We start from the raw sequence: 22,151 nt of genomic DNA on the forward strand, positions 1-22,151 counted from the left end.
AAACCATTATTTTGTGGAGCGTTACTTATTAAGGGGCATAAAGAGGAAGAAAAAAAAAAAAGACTGGTCTTTTTTTCTTTTTATCACTACATTTGAATGCACTGGTCTGTACTTTACAAAAACTTTCTCTTCCGATTCTGACTAGAGACACAGCTGGTAGGTAAGGCGTGTTTGTTGACAACACAGACAGACATCTGAGGTTAGGTGAGATAAATTCTGCATTCAGTGCAGGAGTCTGTACTCGAGTCTGTACTTTTTAGGGGGTAGGGTATGGGCAAGAGTCATTTTTGATCATAAATATTAGACCTAAATATGACACTAAGGAACTGTGAAGGTACACAAGGAAACAAGAGTTTTAAAAGAGGAACTTGTAACAGAAGACAAAGTGAGTTAGAGACTTACCTGTATGATCCACACTAAGCTGTTCTAACAGCAACATTGCTTCTTTGTAAGTTGAAGTTGGCAACTCAGCATCCTCTGTAGTTGTATCAGATGACTGTGTTAAATCAAGGTCATCAGTAACATCCATTTGCATGCTGACCTACAGACAACACAGTGTGTATACAAAACTATGTTATTACAGATCATTATAAATGCAGGAACAATTCATTCTCTCACTCACAGCCCATGAATTTGACTCAAATAGTACAAAGCTGCATATTAGCAGAAATCTTTGCATCTAATTGAACATGATGTAAAAGCTGACACAGTTTAAGTGATTAAAAACTGATTAGAAAAAGTGATTTTACAGTACCTTGCCTTTTTCACTCCCTGTTTTTGCTGCAGGCCTGGAAAACAGAAATACATTTCAGTACTGGAATGCTTACACAGCATGAACAACAAATAACTGAAAGTGCTCTGAAAACTTAATTTCAGAAGTGAATTAAACTGCAGTTTAATACAATAACTGTGTTATACATAGTCATGTAGTTGGAGGCAGAAAAAAAACAACAAAAACACCATACGTGTGCTGGAAGGCTGTTTTTTCTGCATGATATTGTTAATTATACAACAGCCAAAGTTGAAAACCACCTCCAAAAAGGCTCTCAGGTCTCCCCAGAGCCTTCTCTTCTCCAGGCTGAAGAGTCCCAGCTCTCTCAGCCTGTCCTCATAGGGGAGGTGCTCCATCCCTTGGATCATTTTTATGCCCTCCTCTGGATTCACAGTATAACAGATCCACATCATTTCTGGATCCACATCTGGATGCAGTACACTTGGTGAGGTCTCACCAGTGCAGAGTAGAGGGGCAGGATCACCTCCCTTGATCTGCTGGCCATGCTGTTTTTGATGCAGCCCAGGATATGGTTGGCTTTCTGGGCTGTGAGGGCACACTGCTGGCTCACGTCCAGCTTACCATCCACCTGCACACCCTCAAGTCATTTTTGGCAGGGGAAAATCATTGTACGCATTCAGTTTGTAGAATTTATCTTTAGTTTTCAGGACAATTTTTGTAATCGTTAAATGTATTTATCATATTCCTTATATTCAGTACCTTTCTTCAGCTTGGGATGTTTCACTGCAAGTGCTATCATCCGTTACTTGAATCTTCTGATTAGCCTTCTGCTTTGAAGACTGCCTTTTATTCTCATTTTTCTTCATACCTTTTGCATTCGTAACAGATTTACTATATTGAACAGAAAGAAAAAAAGTCACCAATTGAGTACATTATATAAAATAAAAAACACTCTACGTAAAAAATCAAGACTAAAAATGCCTGTTAAAACACAGGCTTGATTCCCAAGATCTGGGAAGATACTCAAGTAAGCTGGAACACCTCTCTCTCCCCATTAAAGGATGTACTTAGAGCACAGATTTTCCTGAAGAAGGTGCAGATAAAAATTCCTGCCAAGGGTAATGGAAAAGCATCTTTGCTTTCTTCAAACTTCTTAGAATTGTTTGGTAATATTATTGTTCCCTTTTTCTTGACAAAGACAGTCTGAGTTTAATGAAAACAATTCCACGAGGAACACTAATATCTCCTAGAAAAGGGAGAAAGTAAACTGAGTTCCTGCTTTTCTGTTCTGATTGGCTATTTATTAAGAAAATAACATTTTCTCAACCTCCAGCTAAGATTCTGAAGACACGACTAGTGTCAGTATTGAGGAAAAAATTCTCTGGGCAGCCTGGTCTGGTGGTTGGAGATTCTGCACATAACAGGGGGGTTGAAACTAGATGATCACTGTGGTCCTTTTCAACCCAGGACATTCTATGATTCTACAATTAAGACCTTTGTCTCCTCCAATGAAATAAACCTGAACCTCCATTGTGCACTTAGTTCTCAGAAAAAGATATTTTTTAAAAAGTTTGAGAAGTAGGAGACTACTCAGCATAGCTTTCAACACTGAGGAGAGTGCTTCAAATACAAGATAAAAAAAGCCCTAAAGCTAAAACCCCTAAATATTACAAATAAAAATTGCAGAATGTTTTATTAGTTTACCCTTTTGCTGGCATTCTAGTTAATTTTGGTCTCTCCTCAGATGAGAAGTTCTTTGTGCGTTTTTCTTCTCTCTTTTTTTCATTCTCAAGTTTTTTCTCATTCTTCTTTAGAGCAAGCTCTTCTTTAACTGGTTGATTGTTAATACTGCCTGCTGGTGTATTTACTTTATCAAGACCGTCCTCTTTCTCCACTGCTTGCATTTTGAAATGTTTCTGCTTCTTTTTTTCCTTCTCAACCTATGAAGAGAAAATTAAGCTTCATACATTTTTCTGTTTCTAAAGGCAATGTAAGACCAAATAATATAAGTTTGATTTCTAAAATAATGTAAAATAAAAAAGAATTTCCACAAAAATTACTCTACAAAACGTACCAAGTCAACGAAAACACACTGAATTCACTCATGATTTGAAGTTCAACAAAAAAAAACCCAAGCCTTAGGAAAGAAACAATAAATGCATGACTGGTGCATTACTGATAAGAAATTAGACAGACTACACAACATTAGCTGTAGAAATAAAAAAATATGAGTAGATGCATGATGGAGTACTTCCTTAATGATGAGGAAAAAAAACCTCACAAGCAGAAAGTTTCACAGCAATCAGGAATTTTAGTGAAAGGCAGTGAAGTCACGCCATGCACAAACCACAGCAAATGAAGAGATTAGTCAAGACCCTGTTCAGAAGCTATTTTCATTCCTTGATTGAGAATCAAAACTGGTGTACTTGTATGCATTTGTTTTTATGGCAATGTGGTGATAACTACTTACACTGGAACTGACTGCCACCTATTGTTAAACTGAATCAATACATTTTGATTTCTCAAAACCTTCTGATTACATCATGGGGAAAAGTACAATTCACCACTGCTCTCCTTATTTATGAGTAATGTACTTCCCTTAAAACAAAAAAAAAAAAGAAAAACAATTTCCACAAAGCATGATCAATAGCTAACATGAACAGGACCATTGATATGGAGAATAAGGAATAAGGAGCAGCAGGTGAACTTCTACCTCTTTTTGTAGCTGTACCTTCTCTTTCTCCAAAGCCAGGAATACCATTTGCAGCATTCCTACCTTACTCTTAAATCTTTCCACATCTTGTTTTAATTCTTCATCCAGATTCCTTTTCAGCATGCCACAAGGTTGCTGATCATGTGGAATAAGATTTTCAATTTCTGCTTCTCCTATTTCCTTGTTTTTGATAAGGCAGTCTTTGGAAACACTGTCACTAAGACAGACATCCTTACCAAATTTCTTCTCTCTGATAAAACCCAGTGTACTTTCATCATTTGTGGAAATAGGTCTTATTTTAGGAAGAATATTAGAAATGTCATCCAAAATATTTGTTTTTAAACAATGTCTCGGGGAATACTCAGGACTTCCCTCTACATTCCTGCCAATCCCATTCTCATTTTCTTCCATTTCCTCTCCTCTTGCTAGAGGTACTTTTGTATTATCTGTGTAATTAGTGCAGTCTTCTTCCTCTGTACTCCAGGTATTTTCCATGTTTGCATTTAAGTTACTGTGATCAGGAAGGACACCAAGACTCTGAACTACAATTTCCACTTCGGGTTCTTGTAGGTCTACGTTAAGTTTCATATCTCCAAATTCACCTTTACTTTCTAACTTATTATTTGATTCTGTCACACAAGATGAAACACGAAAACTGTTCAATTCTTCATTGAAGTCATCTTCTGCCACTTCTGCCACAAGGGATGTAGTTTCCTCAGATTCATTAATTTCACCGAACAGCTGCTTCAGCTCTGCTGTAATGTTTTTAAAATTTGTTTTCAATTCCCTTTTCTCTTTTTCAACCCACATTCTTTCATATCTTTCTTCCCACGGCTTTAGACTTAACTGCTTGACAGCACTGTGGGATTCCTCATTTTCTGCTAGGGCTTCCTGATGAGAAATTTCTGCTTTGTCAGTCTGTATTTCATATGCTGGGTTTTCTATCAAGTTGGTAGTTTCTAAAACATATTTATCCTTAAGTAAGCAGGCGAAGACAGAAAAATTACCAAGAAAAAGGAAATTACGGTTAAGCCATGTAATTTACATTGCAAACTCATTCTATCATACAACAAAAAACAAAGGTACCACCTTATTTCTTTTTTCCTCAAAATGAAAGGATCTAGTTTAGAAACAATAGTTTTTCTGCCATTGGATTTCTCCAAACATGAGGACTGCTTTAGCCAATTACAGAGAGCAGGCAGGCTAAAAGGTGTCACTATGCAGTTTATGTTTTAGTATTTAAAAAATAAAAATAAAAATAAAAAAAAAATCAAAAGAAACCAACAATCAAGAACAACATAAAACACAACTGCCCAAATTTTCCCATCCTCCATCACTTTCTACTGACTGGCACTTTACAATCCCCTGTTAGTTGAGTTAACACAGTGTGAGTGATCATAACAAGCTTTTTACTATCCACCACAAGGGACTGATTACATTACAATCATTTATGCTCCCCAGAGTCAAAATTATTAAATTACATTCCAAGCACCCAAGACAAATATTTACTAGGAAAACCTGTTCATTGCTTCCCTCAGCCCAAAATCAAGAACCAAGACATCTATCAAAACTACCGAGCCTCCTCATATCTCTGGCTCCTCTCTGGTGCTGACTGCTTGTACTGTGTGCCTCAGTCCCTGCAACATTATCCTTGGTTTGTGTTCCCTTCTGAATAAGGCCTGCCACCTTGGCGTCCCAAGGGACCACAACCACTGATCTTCTTACTCTGGTTATACAGGCCCTTTTCTCCTTCCACATCTTAACTCCACAAAAATCTTTCACAATGCAGAGGAGTATCTCAGTCACCACCTCTCTCAGCCACTCCACTCCCAAGCTCCATTCACTCTGCACATCTGCTATCACCTTCCAACACTTAAGTCCTGTTCTCTATCTGCTGAAATTAATCACATCCCTCTTCCATGGTGCCTTGGATGTATGATGGATATTATTTCTTACTCCACTGTCCCTTGAGGTATTACAGAAGACTCCAGACGCTCACTGGAGACTCCTACGCAGTCCTGTATGCCCAGTACAAACAGGATACCTGGTTTATATTCCTCTACAACGGCCTCCAAAAAATACATTTTCAAACACTTATTAACTTGATCAGACAAGGATATATTTTGCAGAGGCAGAGAATACATTGACAGATCATCATATTTCAAGTTTTTGCTTAATCTTTCTCTTACAAAGAGGAAAATCTGGCATGTTTTGTCAAATAAATAATCACATGATAGAAAAATCTTGCTCCTAATTGAGTATGTATTTTGCATAGGAAAAAAAACCCACCACATGACTGCACTTTTTATCAGCATTGCACACAAACAGAGGTCAATGTTTAAGCAAACCAGCTGGAAACATAGCAGGACAATGTCAAGTATCCATCACAACGGCAAGCATTTTACACAACCATAAGAAGATAGTATCTAACTTCAAATGATACAAACTTCACGTACAAGACTCTTTTCTCAGAACCATTTACTGACTGGTAAGCTTTCTTATACATTAACACATAATACAGTTTACCAATTCAGATATAATATTTGCTTTCACATACCTGCCTTCCACAGTTTTCAATGGCATCCTTGACCGTCTCTTTTTCAGCTGATGACACATGAAAGATATGTTCTGAGCCCTCACCTACAGTGAAGAAATTCCTTCTTTATAATGAACATGACTTATTACGACTTATTTATACCTACAGTACATTCTGAGTCGTTGCATTTATGAGAAAATAACACAAACTAACACAATCTCTCAAGTGTATGATTTATGATTTGAAGATAATATAACACAGTTTAAAGATGCATCTCTGTGAACTACCCTCTCTCGAGGCATTTTCCCTTTCACGCACAAGTTTGATGAAAATCAGTACAAGTGGTCACAAATACACCTTTAATGATCTCAAATGGTTTATGTATATGTAGAAGTATATTTATATACAATGACACACTGTATGCTATACTGTAACTGGCTAGATTCCTCTAGCTATTTTCACTGCTCCTTATTTTGTATGAAGAAGAGTCTCATTTAACCCTTTTAGAGTTAGAAATACATGTACCACAGGAGTCACAATGCTCTGCAGAAAGATACAGCTTGCTGAAACCCAAACCCAAAAGTCAGAGAAACTTTCACATATACTTCTTAATACCTGATCTTCAAGATAACACATAGATGGAGAGAAAAAAAAAAAGAGACAAGGAAGGATTAACAGAAAATATATGAAACGCTATGCTGACATAGTATGAGCTACGAGAAGATTGATTTTCCTACCCAACTTTACAATGTTATAACATCCTGGACCATTATTGGACTACATTTCACATTACTGCATAAAACAGACAAAACTAAGACTCACAGAATCATAGAATCAGAAAGATTGGAAAAGACCTCCGAGATCGTGGATAAATGAGGTTGCCAAATCACTATCCACCATATTTAAAGAGTTGTGGCAGTCAGGTGAAACCCTCAGTGACCGTAAAAAGGGGAACATCACACTTGTTTTTAAAAAGGGTAAAAAAGGAGGTACTTCCCAGGATCCAACCAACCTTCTATTATGGAGTGACTGCAGTGACAGATTAAGAAACAGCAACTGATGTTAGCTACCTTGATTTAAGACTTTTTGCATTGGCTCAAATAACATACTTGTCTCTCCAAACTGGAGAAATATGATGGATGGATTGTTTAGTACATAAGGAAGTGGTGCCAAGTGGTGTAGCTGATATGTTAGTGAAAAGAGATGACATTCAGAAGGACAATGACTGCCTAGAGAAACAGGCCTCATGACGTTCAACAAGGCCAAGTGCAAAGTCCTGCACCTGCATTGGGCAATCATCAGCTCAGACTGGGCAATGAACAGACAGAGAGCAGTCCTGTGGAAAAGGACTTGGGGATAATGTTGGATGAAAACTTAGATACAAGCTGCCAATGCATGCTTGCAGTCCAGAAAGCCAATTGCACCCGGGGCCACAAAAGAGGCACTGCACGGCCAGCAGGCCAACAGAGATGACTGTCCCCTTCCTACTCCACTCTTCCAAAACCCTACCAGGAGTACTGAGTTCAGCTCTGGGGCTCCCAGCACAAAAATCTCCGGATAGAGCAGGTCCAGAGGAGGGTCACAAAGAATAATTTGAGAACTGGAACACTTTTTCTATGAAGAAAAGCTGACAGTGTTGGAAAATAAAAGACTTTGCAGAGACCATATTATGGCCTTTCAATAATTAATGGGGCTTATAAGAAAGACGAAGGAAGACTTTTTACTATGGCCTGTAGTGATAGCGCAAAGAGTAACAGTTTTAAACTGAAAGACAGTTTAGATAAGGAATAAATTCTTGATGAGGGTGGCAAGGCACTGGTACAGGTTACCCACAGCAGCGAGGTTGGAACTACGTGATCTTTAAAGGTCCTTTTCAGTCCAATTCCATAATTCTATGATTCTAACAATCCTTACTGCATCTTACAGAAATACTATCACTGCAGAAGAGAACCTCCTTTTCTTTATGCATTGCAAATACACACACACATACATTTTTTCAGGAGTCAAGTTTAACCTCTATTGTTGTCAAAAGAAACAGTACCTTTTTTCCTAAGACAAGAATGTCAAACAGCTTGGAACAATTTCCATTCCATACTTTGAAGTTGTAATAGTTTTCTGAATTTTTTCTAATCATCTACTTCATATGCTTGCTTATATAGGTTTTCATCTGATTTGTATTTTCAGGGGCTCATTGTAGAAATTCTAAGACCTGAATAGGGAACTGTTTTGCATCTTGCTAACAAACACTTAAATTCATACACATCAGAATGAAGAAACTAAAAACCCATTAAGGTTATATATCCTCTCTCCCATATATATATAGTGTATGATCTAGCTGCTTCACTTTTATCCTTGTTTCCCAACAAAAAGGAATTCCTGTCAACATACTTCCACTCATCACCTCCCACTTAAACTTTCTTCCCTACATTCTTCCCCTAGCTCTAAATTCAGTGGTCAGTTTCACCAAAATGAGAGAATATATATTATATGTTTTAAAACGACTGTCAGAGAGGTAGAGAAAAGTCAGGTGAATAATCACTCATGCTAAGTACAGCATAAGCCTGCAATCACTCTTACTGTCCCACCTGCAGTTCCTGGACAGCTCAGTTTGCAGATCCCTTGCCTGGAACCAGACATAGGACATACTTCCTATTGCTCCTCTAGAAACTGGTATATTCAGAAACAGGAAGAAAAGTAAATTTGAAGACTGCCTGACAAGGGGTGATGATAGCAGATGGAAGAAGCTTATGCTGTAGAAAGGTTTTTACAAGCACTGAATAGAGGACTAGAGGAAAAAGCATTCACAGATGGAGGCATATTTCATTAAATCTTACGCTGAAATAACATAGCAAACATTAATAGTAGGAATTTACAAGTATAATGTGTGCGCCCACAAAGGAACATGACAAAAAAAAACCTTTTAAAAATACCTTCAATATTGTCTACATCTTCTAAACTCAATTCCTCCTGTAGATCTGCAAAACAAATGAATCAAATGCTTAATTAAATGTGCTTATCCAGAAAGATTCTGAAGTTAAACTCGAAATACCAAAGTCACCATTACCTGATTTCCTCCTTTCTTTTTTTGAAGGTGTTTCATTCCTCTCTAAAACTGCAGAAACCTTCAACTATGAAAGACAATCCAATGAACAAAAGAAGATAAATTCAAAGTAACTACATATTCTTTAGCAAGCAGGACAAGTAGACTGAAATGAAAATCATTTACCTGCAAATCACCGGATTTCTCTGAAAAGCCTGGAGGTGAAAAATGAAAGCACTATTTTATTTAATTGAAGATACCTTTTACTCTGTACAACATCAGTAGGTTCTGCAATTGTTGGCTGGATGCTTTACTTCATTGAGACTGCAACAGCTAATATTCAATTATCTTATTACAGAGAATTCACAGCAGTATGCAAGAAATGCAGAGTAACTCCCATCATGCATCTATTATTAAAAATGTTAAATCACAGAATGACAACAATCCCTGTGAAGCATGAAGCCATGCCTGTTAACAAAACAAGGTTAAAATATTTTATTCTTTTTGGAAGCTGAATTCTGCTTTCTAAAAGGATTAATTAGTGCAGAAAGCTCTATGAACAATCATAAAAGAATCCTAGCAGCACTAGGACTACTTCTATCCCACTAGTGCTCAATGTTGAGGCTGCTTTCTCATTAACAGCTTTACAGAGAGCAAGGGTACAGACACAAAAATCTCATACAAATGTCATTCAATGAGGTAAAACTAAGCTGGTTCTCAACTGATCACTCTGGTTTAGCTTGCAGGGAAATAAATGATACAAATTTTGTTTGGTTGTAATGCACATGTGCATTATTCCAAATATTTTTGAAGTTTAGTGTCCAATTTTATTTCCAAACTCTCACAACCTACTGCCCATGTATTTCTTGCATTCTGTGCTGCAGTCATCTTATAGTTTGAGTCCTCTGAAACAAGTATAGAAAATGCTTCTAGGAATGGTTCCACAGAAGAAGTCTCACATTAAAAAAATAGTAATAAAAAACCATCAAGATTTGATTTTAGTACACATAGTGTACTGAAGTAACATGGAAATACCTTAGAAAGATTACCACAATCAGCTCTTCCCCCTTTCCATATTGATTTCAAACTTAACAGAATCATATGAAGCAGACTTCCATGACAATAAGTTGATCTAGAGCTCCCAGAAGCTTGAAAAAAAGATCTCGTTCCATCTTACTAAACTGAATTTGGATTAGCCTTTTTGGTCATTATACCCATACTATAAGCTGGATTTCCAAATCATTATACGCATACTATAAGCTGGATTTCCAAATCATTTTTAAAAAGATAAAAGCTTTATTCCAATAGCAAAACTCCCCTGCTCAATCAGGATGGTCATAAGGCAAATGCCACAACCTGCAGGCAGAAACCCTCAGCAACGAAACCTAAATTTGTCCTCACATTTTAGTTCCTACTCAAAGCACAACAGAAACCTATAAAAAATAAAGCTACGGAAAAAAGAAAAAAAAAAAAAAAGCTTAACCAGATGATATTTTTCTTCGGCTGATTATCCAGGAATGTCTGAATCCAAAGACAGGTAAATCTTAAACCAGATACCACTCTTACCACATTAAGCAACAAGTTAAAGCAAAAAAAAACCAAATAACATACACGTCCAAAAAAACACACATAATGAACACAAGAACTTCCTTGACTAATCAAACAGGCCAGCAAGTGAAGAGTTAGCTGGTGTTAATTAACAATAGCCAAGCACTTCTTCATTGCTGTAGCACATAACCACAGCACAACAGGGCTCCTACAGAAAACACTAGAAAAAGTTCACTTGTCTGTAAACAGAGACAAATCCAATCTATGAGAAAGTTACCATTGTTGTGCTTCCTTGAAATACTCTGCAAGCATATTCCGCGTTCAACTGCAGGTGGGAGCACCACAACAGGTGATACTTTCCCTGGACTTCCAGAATACGTCTGTACAATACAGAACACATGCATGAGAACTGGTACAATTTTTTTTTTTTTTTTTAATCAAATGTATGAAAGGTTTATGTCTCACACAATAAACAGAATAGAAATAAAAGAAATTAATCAAATGAATGAAATGTTTATGTATCTCTAATAAAAGGGCAAAAAAATCCTCACAACTCATCTGAACTATTCTGTAATGTGGATAAAGGCTGGCAAACCGGATAGCCACAAAAGAAATTAACATGGGAAATCAAGATGTTGATTGCAGAGAAGTAGCTGCAGCTCTGTGTCCATCCAACATTTGCAGCAAATTTGTGCCTGACATTCCAATGTGAGCTTGTGTTCCTGGGGCACAGGGGTAAGGGAATGCATCACTACGATGCAAAAAACAAACAAACAAACACGATTTGCTTTGATTAAAGGCTAACAAGGCAAAGCTAACTGAGAGTCAGGTTACCTTGAAAATCTTGTATTTCTAAGAAAGGGGTGGGGAATGAGTCTTTTTCCCCTCACAACAAAAGCTAGAGGGGAATTAGCTACAGACCCTGCTCACTCTCATCTTGTGAAGCATCAGGCAGAATGGATAAACACAGCCAGCACACTTGGTGTCTGTGTTGAACACAAGTTTGAAAAATGGATTAAGTCTACCTACAGAAGACAGAGGTTCTGTACAGAAGAATCTAAATGTCTAGGTTGCTCGCCCTAGGGGCATCCATTTAACTCTGACTGGATCAGCAGAACAGAGCCGTACAGTGGAAGAAAACTACTTCTCACACAAGCCTCCTTGAGAAGCTCCTACGTTTTTAAGCAGCAATAAACTGTGCTGCTGTATGAGCTAGAAAACCCAACTCAAAAGCCAGCAGCCAGGAGCCCCCTGTAAGGAGCCCGACCTAACGGAACACAGAACCTACACTCGAAGTACTTCAAGGATCCCCAGTTACGGACATAGAGCAGCAGCAACTGAGGTAAATAAACCACATAGAGGGCAGGGCTCTGAATTTGAAGGCAAGCTCACACATAGTTTTCATACGACTTTCCCCCAGTCGGGGGAGATGCACGTTTCACAGAAAGTACCTCAGAATCCCAGGGAGAATCAGACTCTTCCTCTTGCTCTGGTCCTGCTACTGGCAGGGCACCTACAAAGAACGGACAAAGAGAGACACTGAGAATTTACTGCACTCCACTTTTATCCTCCGTCAGTCAAACACAGGATCTGAAAGACGAGTAACAATTCCACAGCACAGGACAAATCAAGAAATGAGTTACATTCAAGGACAACTTCACAGCCAGACACATCATAGACACATACTCTCTTTACTCCTCTTTATCTCTTTTCCAGCAAAAGATGCCTAAGAATGACAGCTGACATGGCTATGTCCCTCATGTTCAGACAATGCTCAGGAAGAAGCTCCAGCGTGCTTCAGTTTCGGCACACGCAGAGCTTGAGTCATCTTCCCTCTAGCCTACACCTCCATCATCTGGCATTTACCATCACTTTCCACTGTACAAGACATACCATAAAAGCAAGATGCAAAATACCCTCACACTAAGAGGAAACTGCCAACACACACGGCTCCTTGCTTAGCGCTATCAAGCAACATCTCCCCTGACTGCTGTAGGCAAATGCAACACCTGACTAAGACTCATTACCCTGCACCTTCTGAGAAGGCAGACACTTAAGGACTGACATTTGAAAATGGAAAAATGGAGCTCACAGTTCCAACACTTGGCCCAGACAACTGCAAGCACTTTCCGTCTTATCACTTAACAGTTTAATCTCTTCTCACCTAACTCCTGTCCAGAAAAGACCACATTCATTTCTCCAATCTAAGCTACTCCACTGCGTATCACAGAATCACAGAATTGTAAGTGTAAATAACATGAAACGTAAAACAAACTCAGGATGCACCCACACAGAAACGCGTGCAAAATGTGCAGGAATGAGCCACGCAGTAGTGATGGTGTCCACTCCGGAAAACCATAACTGTCGATTCCAGCCTGGCTGTTGACTATCTATGCTTTGCCAAATGCACGCTTAGGGGAAAATGTGCAAAGAGAGAAGAGCACGTACCCTCAGTGCTTCTGCCAGACTCTCTCTGCAGCATCTGACCAACAGCTACACACGCTCTGAAAATATCTACTGCAGCAAGCTATGCTCTGGAGACAGAGAACGGAAATAGTATCTTCCCCTGCTCTGAGACCCTGAGGTGAGTACCAAAGTACCCAACTCTCTCTGAGCCGCTCATGCTCTCCAGCACACAAAGGAGTAGCATGGAAGAGACCTCCCACATTTTAAAACTGAACAAGGTGATGCACTGCAAGAGTTTTCTCACAGCTTGACTCAAGCGTGCTCTTTGCTGAAGCCCTGAAAAAAACACAGCTTCTCAATCTGGTACTATCTACCAGAAAGGGAAACACTGCTGTCACACACAAGACACAACTACACTACCTACTTGTTTTGTTCAGATCACTCCACGGAGAACGCAGCAACAAAATTAAGAAAGCAACTTGCTTCATACATGATCATTTGGAATCCAGCAACACAAGTTGTGATCTCTAAAAGGGAACAAAAGCTGCAAACCTTCTCTCCCACTGCAGACTGGGGTACACAGGTAACACGAAAGTTCATCATCTTCAAGGCTAATCATCATTTTACTTCCTTTACGGAGCATTAATACTTACAGAGGAACAATCAGGATCAATATTTAATTAAACTCACCTCTCTTGTTAGCAGTGTCTTCTTCATTGGGGACTTGATGCTTATTACTACAAACAGAATTTTTCACATCATCACAAACTGTAGTTTGTGGCTTCCAACCAGCATCTTCCTTCTTCTGTTCTTTCTCTAGTTCCCACTTAGCCGACTCTTCCTAAAAGAGATGGACAAAAACAGCTGGGAAGAACAGAAACCAGTATCTTCTTCACCACACATGAACAACTTGGAACACACTTTCCACCAGTAACAGAATGAAGCAAAGCGCAACAAGGTTTCTAAAGGCCTTCAATTTTTCACTGGGAATCCGCCCGATGGAACAGCAATGCCTCATGTTCTAAACTTCATCTCTGGTTATGCAAAGCCCCTGAGAAGCACTTCCTTGTGGCAGTCTAATTCCAGTTTCACCTATGTTATTCAGAAGTCATTCCTTCTTTCTGCCTACTTAGCTCACAGTTTCACTAGCTTCCTGCCCTCAATGGCATTCAAAACTTCCTTTCCTTTCCTAAGTTGCAGTCATTACCCCCATGAATTCTACTAAATGGCAGCAACTTTTAACAGAAATTAATCAAATGAATGAAAGGTTTATGTATCTCTAATAAAAGGGCAAAAAAATCCTCACAACTCATCTGAACTATTCTGTAATGTGGATAATCATTTATGCTCCCCAGAGTCAAAATTATTAAATTACATTCCAAGCTCCCAAGACAAATATTTACTAGGAAAACCTGTTCATTGCTTCCCTCAGCCCAAAATCAAGAACCAAGACATCTATCAAAACTACCGAGCCTCCTCATATCTCTGGCTCCTCTCTGGTGCTGACTGCTTGTACTGTGTGCCTCAGTCCCTGCAACATTATCCTTGGTTTGTGTTCCCTTCTGAATAAGGCCTGCCACCTTGGCGTCCCAAGGGACCACAACCACTGATCTTCTTACTCTGGGTATACAGGCCCTTTTCTCCTTCCACATCTTAACTCCACAAAAATCTTTCACAATGCAGAGGAGTATCTCAGTCACCACCTCTCTCAGCCACTCCACTCCCAAGCTCCATTCACTCTGCACATCTGCTATCACCTTCCAACACTTAAGTCCTGTTCTCTATCTGCTGAAATTAATCACATCCCTCTTCCATGGTGCCTTGGATGTATGATGGATATTATTTCTTACTCCACTGTCCCTTGAGGTATTACAGAAGACTCCAGACGCTCACTGGAGACTCCTACGCAGTCCTGTATGCCCAGTACAAACAGGATACCTGGTTTATATTCCTCTACAACGGCCTCCAAAAAATACATTTTCAAACACTTATTAACTTGATCAGACAAGGATATATTTTGCAGAGGCAGAGAATGCATTGACAGATCATCATATTTCAAGTTTTTGCTTAATCTTTCTCTTACAAAGAGGAAAATCTGGCATGTTTTGTCAAATAAATAATCACATGATAGAAAAATCTTGCTCCTAATTGAGTATGTATTTTGCATAGGAAAAAAAACCCACCACATGACTGCACTTTTTATCAGCATTGCACACAAACAGAGGTCAATGTTTAAGCAAACCAGCTGGAAACATAGCAGGACAATGTCAAGTATCCATCACAACGGCAAGCATTTTACACAACCATAAGAAGATAGTATCTAACTTCAAATGATACAAACTTCACGTACAAGACTCTTTTCTCAGAACCATTTACTGACTGGTAAGCTTTCTTATACATTAACACATAATACAGTTTACCAATTCAGATATAATATTTGCTTTCACATACCTGCCTTCCACAGTTTTCAATGGCATCCTTGACCGTCTCTTTTTCAGCTGATGACACATGAAAGATATGTTCTGAGCCCTCACCTACAGTGAAGAAATTCCTTCTTTATAATGAACATGACTTATTACGACTTATTTATACCTACAGTACATTCTGAGTCGTTGCATTTATGAGAAAATAACACAAACTAACACAATCTCTCAAGTGTATGATTTATGATTTGAAGATAATATAACACAGTTTAAAGATGCATCTCTGTGAACTACCCTCTCTCGAGGCATTTTCCCTTTCACGCACAAGTTTGATGAAAATCAGTACAAGTGGTCACAAATACACCTTTAATGATCTCAAATGGTTTATGTATATGTAGAAGTATATTTATATACAATGACACACTGTATGCTATACTGTAACTGGCTAGATTCCTCTAGCTATTTTCACTGCTCCTTATTTTGTATGAAGAAGAGTCTCATTTAACCCTTTTAGAGTTAGAAATACATGTACCACAGGAGTCACAATGCTCTGCAGAAAGATACAGCTTGCTGAAACCCAAACCCAAAAGTCAGAGAAACTTTCACATATACTTCTTAATACCTGATCTTCAAGATAACACATAGATGGAGAGAAAAAAAAAAAGAGACAAGGAAGGATTAACAGAAAATATATGAAACGCTATGCTGACATAGTATGAGCTACGAGAAGATTGATTTTCCTACCCAACTTTACAATGTTATAACATCCTGGACCATTATTGGACTACATTTCACATTACTGCATAAAACAGACAAAACTAAGACTCACAGAATCATAGAATCAGAAAGATTGGAAAAGACCTCCGAGATCGTGGATAAATGAGGTTGCCAAATCACTATCCACCATATTTAAAGAGTTGTGGCAGTCAGGTGAAACCCTCAGTGACCGTAAAAAGGGGAACATCACACTTGTTTTTAAAAAGGGTAAAAAAGGAGGTACTTCCCAGGATCCAACCAACCTTCTATTATGGAGTGACTGCAGTGACAGATTAAGAAACAGCAACTGATGTTAGCTACCTTGATTTAAGACTTTTTGCATTGGCTCAAATAACATACTTGTCTCTCCAAACTGGAGAAATATGATGGATGGATTGTTTAGTACATAAGGAAGTGGTGCCAAGTGGTGTAGCTGATATGTTAGTGAAAAGAGATGACATTCAGAAGGACAATGACTGCCTAGAGAAACAGGCCTCATGACGTTCAACAAGGCCAAGTGCAAAGTCCTGCACCTGCATTGGGCAATCATCAGCTCAGACTGGGCAATGAACAGACAGAGAGCAGTCCTGTGGAAAAGGACTTGGGGATAATGTTGGATGAAAACTTAGATACAAGCTGCCAATGCATGCTTGCAGTCCAGAAAGCCAATTGCACCCGGGGCCACAAAAGAGGCACTGCACGGCCAGCAGGCCAACAGAGATGACTGTCCCCTTCCTACTCCACTCTTCCAAAACCCTACCAGGAGTACTGAGTTCAGCTCTGGGGCTCCCAGCACAAAAATCTCCGGATAGAGCAGGTCCAGAGGAGGGTCACAAAGAATAATTTGAGAACTGGAACACTTTTTCTATGAAGAAAAGCTGACAGTGTTGGAAAATAAAAGACTTTGCAGAGACCATATTATGGCCTTTCAATAATTAATGGGGCTTATAAGAAAGACGAAGGAAGACTTTTTACTATGGCCTGTAGTGATAGCGCAAAGAGTAACAGTTTTAAACTGAAAGACAGTTTAGATAAGGAATAAATTCTTGATGAGGGTGGCAAGGCACTGGTACAGGTTACCCACAGCAGCGAGGTTGGAACTACGTGATCTTTAAAGGTCCTTTTCAGTCCAATTCCATAATTCTATGATTCTAACAATCCTTACTGCATCTTACAGAAATACTATCACTGCAGAAGAGAACCTCCTTTTCTTTATGCATTGCAAATACACACACACATACATTTTTTCAGGAGTCAAGTTTAACCTCTATTGTTGTCAAAAGAAACAGTACCTTTTTTCCTAAGACAAGAATGTCAAACAGCTTGGAACAATTTCCATTCCATACTTTGAAGTTGTAATAGTTTTCTGAATTTTTTCTAATCATCTACTTCATATGCTTGCTTATATAGGTTTTCATCTGATTTGTATTTTCAGGGGCTCATTGTAGAAATTCTAAGACCTGAATAGGGAACTGTTTTGCATCTTGCTAACAAACACTTAAATTCATACACATCAGAATGAAGAAACTAAAAACCCATTAAGGTTATATATCCTCTCTCCCATATATATATAGTGTATGATCTAGCTGCTTCACTTTTATCCTTGTTTCGCAACAAAAAGGAATTCCTGTCAACATACTTCCACTCATCACCTCCCACTTAAACTTTCTTCCCTACATTCTTCCCCTAGCTCTAAATTCAGTGGTCAGTTTCACCAAAATGAGAGAATATATATTATATGTTTTAAAACGACTGTCAGAGAGGTAGAGAAAAGTCAGGTGAATAATCACTCATGCTAAGTACAGCATAAGCCTGCAATCACTCTTACTGTCCCACCTGCAGTTCCTGGACAGCTCAGTTTGCAGATCCCTTGCCTGGAACCAGACATAGGACATACTTCCTATTGCTCCTCTAGAAACTGGTATATTCAGAAACAGGAAGAAAAGTAAATTTGAAGACTGCCTGACAAGGGGTGATGATAGCAGATGGAAGAAGCTTATGCTGTAGAAAGGTTTTTACAAGCACTGAATAGAGGACTAGAGGAAAAAGCATTCACAGATGGAGGCATATTTCATTAAATCTTACGCTGAAATAACATAGCAAACATTAATAGTAGGAATTTACAAGTATAATGTGTGCGCCCACAAAGGAACATGACAAAAAAAAACCTTTTAAAAATACCTTCAATATTGTCTACATCTTCTAAACTCAATTCCTCCTGTAGATCTGCAAAACAAATGAATCAAATGCTTAATTAAATGTGCTTATCCAGAAAGATTCTGAAGTTAAACTCGAAATACCAAAGTCACCATTACCTGATTTCCTCCTTTCTTTTTTTGAAGGTGTTTCATTCCTCTCTAAAACTGCAGAAACCTTCAACTATGAAAGACAATCCAATGAACAAAAGAAGATAAATTCAAAGTAACTACATATTCTTTAGCAAGCAGGACAAGTAGACTGAAATGAAAATCATTTACCTGCAAATCACCGGATTTCTCTGAAAAGCCTGGAGGTGAAAAATGAAAGCACTATTTTATTTAATTGAAGATACCTTTTACTCTGTACAACATCAGTAGGTTCTGCAATTGTTGGCTGGATGCTTTACTTCATTGAGACTGCAACAGCTAATATTCAATTATCTTATTACAGAGAATTCACAGCAGTATGCAAGAAATGCAGAGTAACTCCCATCATGCATCTATTATTAAAAATGTTAAATCACAGAATGACAACAATCCCTGTGAAGCATGAAGCCATGCCCGTTAACAAAACAAGGTTAAAATATTTTATTCTTTTTGGAAGCTGAATTCTGCTTTCTAAAAGGATTAATTAGTGCAGAAAGCTCTATGAACAATCATAAAAGAATCCTAGCAGCACTAGGACTACTTCTATCCCACTAGTGCTCAATGTTGAGGCTGCTTTCTCATTAACAGCTTTACAGAGAGCAAGGGTACAGACACAAAAATCTCATACAAATGTCATTCAATGAGGTAAAACTAAGCTGGTTCTCAACTGATCACTCTGGTTTAGCTTGCAGGGAAATAAATGATACAAATTTTGTTTGGTTGTAATGCACATGTGCATTATTCCAAATATTTTTGAAGTTTAGTGTCCAATTTTATTTCCAAACTCTCACAACCTACTGCCCATGTATTTCTTGCATTCTGTGCTGCAGTCATCTTATAGTTTGAGTCCTCTGAAACAAGTATAGAAAATGCTTCTAGGAATGGTTCCACAGAAGAAGTCTCACATTAAAAAAATAGTAATAAAAAACCATCAAGATTTGATTTTAGTACACATAGTGTACTGAAGTAACATGGAAATACCTTAGAAAGATTACCACAATCAGCTCTTCCCCCTTTCCATATTGATTTCAAACTTAACAGAATCATATGAAGCAGACTTCCATGACAATAAGTTGATCTAGAGCTCCCAGAAGCTTGAAAAAAAGATCTCGTTCCATCTTACTAAACTGAATTTGGATTAGCCTTTTTGGTCATTATACCCATACTATAAGCTGGATTTCCAAATCATTATACGCATACTATAAGCTGGATTTCCAAATCATTTTTAAAAAGATAAAAGCTTTATTCCAATAGCAAAACTCCCCTGCTCAATCAGGATGGTCATAAGGCAAATGCCACAACCTGCAGGCAGAAACCCTCAGCAACGAAACCTAAATTTGTCCTCACATTTTAGTTCCTACTCAAAGCACAACAGAAACCTATAAAAAATAAAGCTACGGAAAAAAGAAAAAAAAAAAAAAAGCTTAACCAGATGATATTTTTCTTCGGCTGATTATCCAGGAATGTCTGAATCCAAAGACAGGTAAATCTTAAACCAGATACCACTCTTACCACATTAAGCAACAAGTTAAAGCAAAAAAAAACCAAATAACATACACGTCCAAAAAAACACACATAATGAACACAAGAACTTCCTTGACTAATCAAACAGGCCAGCAAGTGAAGAGTTAGCTGGTGTTAATTAACAATAGCCAAGCACTTCTTCATTGCTGTAGCACATAACCACAGCACAACAGGGCTCCTACAGAAAACACTAGAAAAAGTTCACTTGTCTGTAAACAGAGACAAATCCAATCTATGAGAAAGTTACCATTGTTGTGCTTCCTTGAAATACTCTGCAAGCATATTCCGCGTTCAACTGCAGGTGGGAGCACCACAACAGGTGATACTTTCCCTGGACTTCCAGAATACGTCTGTACAATACAGAACACATGCATGAGAACTGGTACAATTTTTTTTTTTTTTTTTAATCAAATGTATGAAAGGTTTATGTCTCACACAATAAACAGAATAGAAATAAAAGAAATTAATCAAATGAATGAAATGTTTATGTATCTCTAATAAAAGGGCAAAAAAATCCTCACAACTCATCTGAACTATTCTGTAATGTGGATAAAGGCTGGCAAACCGGATAGCCACAAAAGAAATTAACATGGGAAATCAAGATGTTGATTGCAGAGAAGTAGCTGCAGCTCTGTGTCCATCCAACATTTGCAGCAAATTTGTGCCTGACATTCCAATGTGAGCTTGTGTTCCTGGGGCACAGGGGTAAGGGAATGCATCACTACGATGCAAAAAACAAACAAACAAACACGATTTGCTTTGATTAAAGGCTAACAAGGCAAAGCTAACTGAGAGTCAGGTTACCTTGAAAATCTTGTATTTCTAAGAAAGGGGTGGGGAATGAGTCTTTTTCCCCTCACAACAAAAGCTAGAGGGGAATTAGCTACAGACCCTGCTCACTCTCATCTTGTGAAGCATCAGGCAGAATGGATAAACACAGCCAGCACACTTGGTGTCTGTGTTGAACACAAGTTTGAAAAATGGATTAAGTCTACCTACAGAAGACAGAGGTTCTGTACAGAAGAATCTAAATGTCTAGGTTGCTCGCCCTAGGGGCATCCATTTAACTCTGACTGGATCAGCAGAACAGAGCCGTACAGTGGAAGAAAACTACTTCTCACACAAGCCTCCTTGAGAAGCTCCTACGTTTTTAAGCAGCAATAAACTGTGCTGCTGTATGAGCTAGAAAACCCAACTCAAAAGCCAGCAGCCAGGAGCCCCCTGTAAGGAGCCCGACCTAACGGAACACAGAACCTACACTCGAAGTACTTCAAGGATCCCCAGTTACGGACATAGAGCAGCAGCAACTGAGGTAAATAAACCACATAGAGGGCAGGGCTCTGAATTTGAAGGCAAGCTCACACATAGTTTTCATACGACTTTCCCCCAGTCGGGGGAGATGCACGTTTCACAGAAAGTACCTCAGAATCCCAGGGAGAATCAGACTCTTCCTCTTGCTCTGGTCCTGCTACTGGCAGGGCACCTACAAAGAACGGACAAAGAGAGACACTGAGAATTTACTGCACTCCACTTTTATCCTCCGTCAGTCAAACACAGGATCTGAAAGACGAGTAACAATTCCACAGCACAGGACAAATCAAGAAATGAGTTACATTCAAGGACAACTTCACAGCCAGACACATCATAGACACATACTCTCTTTACTCCTCTTTATCTCTTTTCCAGCAAAAGATGCCTAAGAATGACAGCTGACATGGCTATGTCCCTCATGTTCAGACAATGCTCAGGAAGAAGCTCCAGCGTGCTTCAGTTTCGGCACACGCAGAGCTTGAGTCATCTTCCCTCTAGCCTACACCTCCATCATCTGGCATTTACCATCACTTTCCACTGTACAAGACATACCATAAAAGCAAGATGCAAAATACCCTCACACTAAGAGGAAACTGCCAACACACACGGCTCCTTGCTTAGCGCTATCAAGCAACATCTCCCCTGACTGCTGTAGGCAAATGCAACACCTGACTAAGACTCATTACCCTGCACCTTCTGAGAAGGCAGACACTTAAGGACTGACATTTGAAAATGGAAAAATGGAGCTCACAGTTCCAACACTTGGCCCAGACAACTGCAAGCACTTTCCGTCTTATCACTTAACAGTTTAATCTC

General features: G+C 38.7%; 1 protein-coding gene across 1 annotated transcript in view; it reads right to left on the bottom strand.

Moving 5' to 3' along the window:
• ANKRD26 (ankyrin repeat domain containing 26) overlaps positions 1 to 22,151 on the bottom strand; it is a gene marked incomplete at both ends in the record, with an annotated part of 54,462 nt that overhangs the window by 19,535 nt on the left and 12,776 nt on the right. Inside the window, 11 exons of the mRNA XM_079549043.1 lie at positions 403 to 541; positions 755 to 788; positions 1,493 to 1,624; positions 2,438 to 2,673; positions 3,447 to 4,421; positions 6,004 to 6,086; positions 8,913 to 8,957; positions 9,047 to 9,110; positions 9,209 to 9,237; positions 10,848 to 10,950; positions 12,022 to 12,083. Of these exons, the coding sequence (XP_079405169.1) occupies positions 403 to 541; positions 755 to 788; positions 1,493 to 1,624; positions 2,438 to 2,673; positions 3,447 to 4,421; positions 6,004 to 6,086; positions 8,913 to 8,957; positions 9,047 to 9,110; positions 9,209 to 9,237; positions 10,848 to 10,950; positions 12,022 to 12,083 (1,902 nt within the window). The remainder of the gene's footprint in view (positions 1 to 402; positions 542 to 754; positions 789 to 1,492; positions 1,625 to 2,437; positions 2,674 to 3,446; positions 4,422 to 6,003; positions 6,087 to 8,912; positions 8,958 to 9,046; positions 9,111 to 9,208; positions 9,238 to 10,847; positions 10,951 to 12,021; positions 12,084 to 22,151) is intronic.

This window comes from Tetrao urogallus (assembly GCF_951394365.1).
Source record: "Tetrao urogallus genome assembly, chromosome: 1".
Classification (NCBI taxonomy): domain Eukaryota; kingdom Metazoa; phylum Chordata; class Aves; order Galliformes; family Phasianidae; genus Tetrao; species Tetrao urogallus.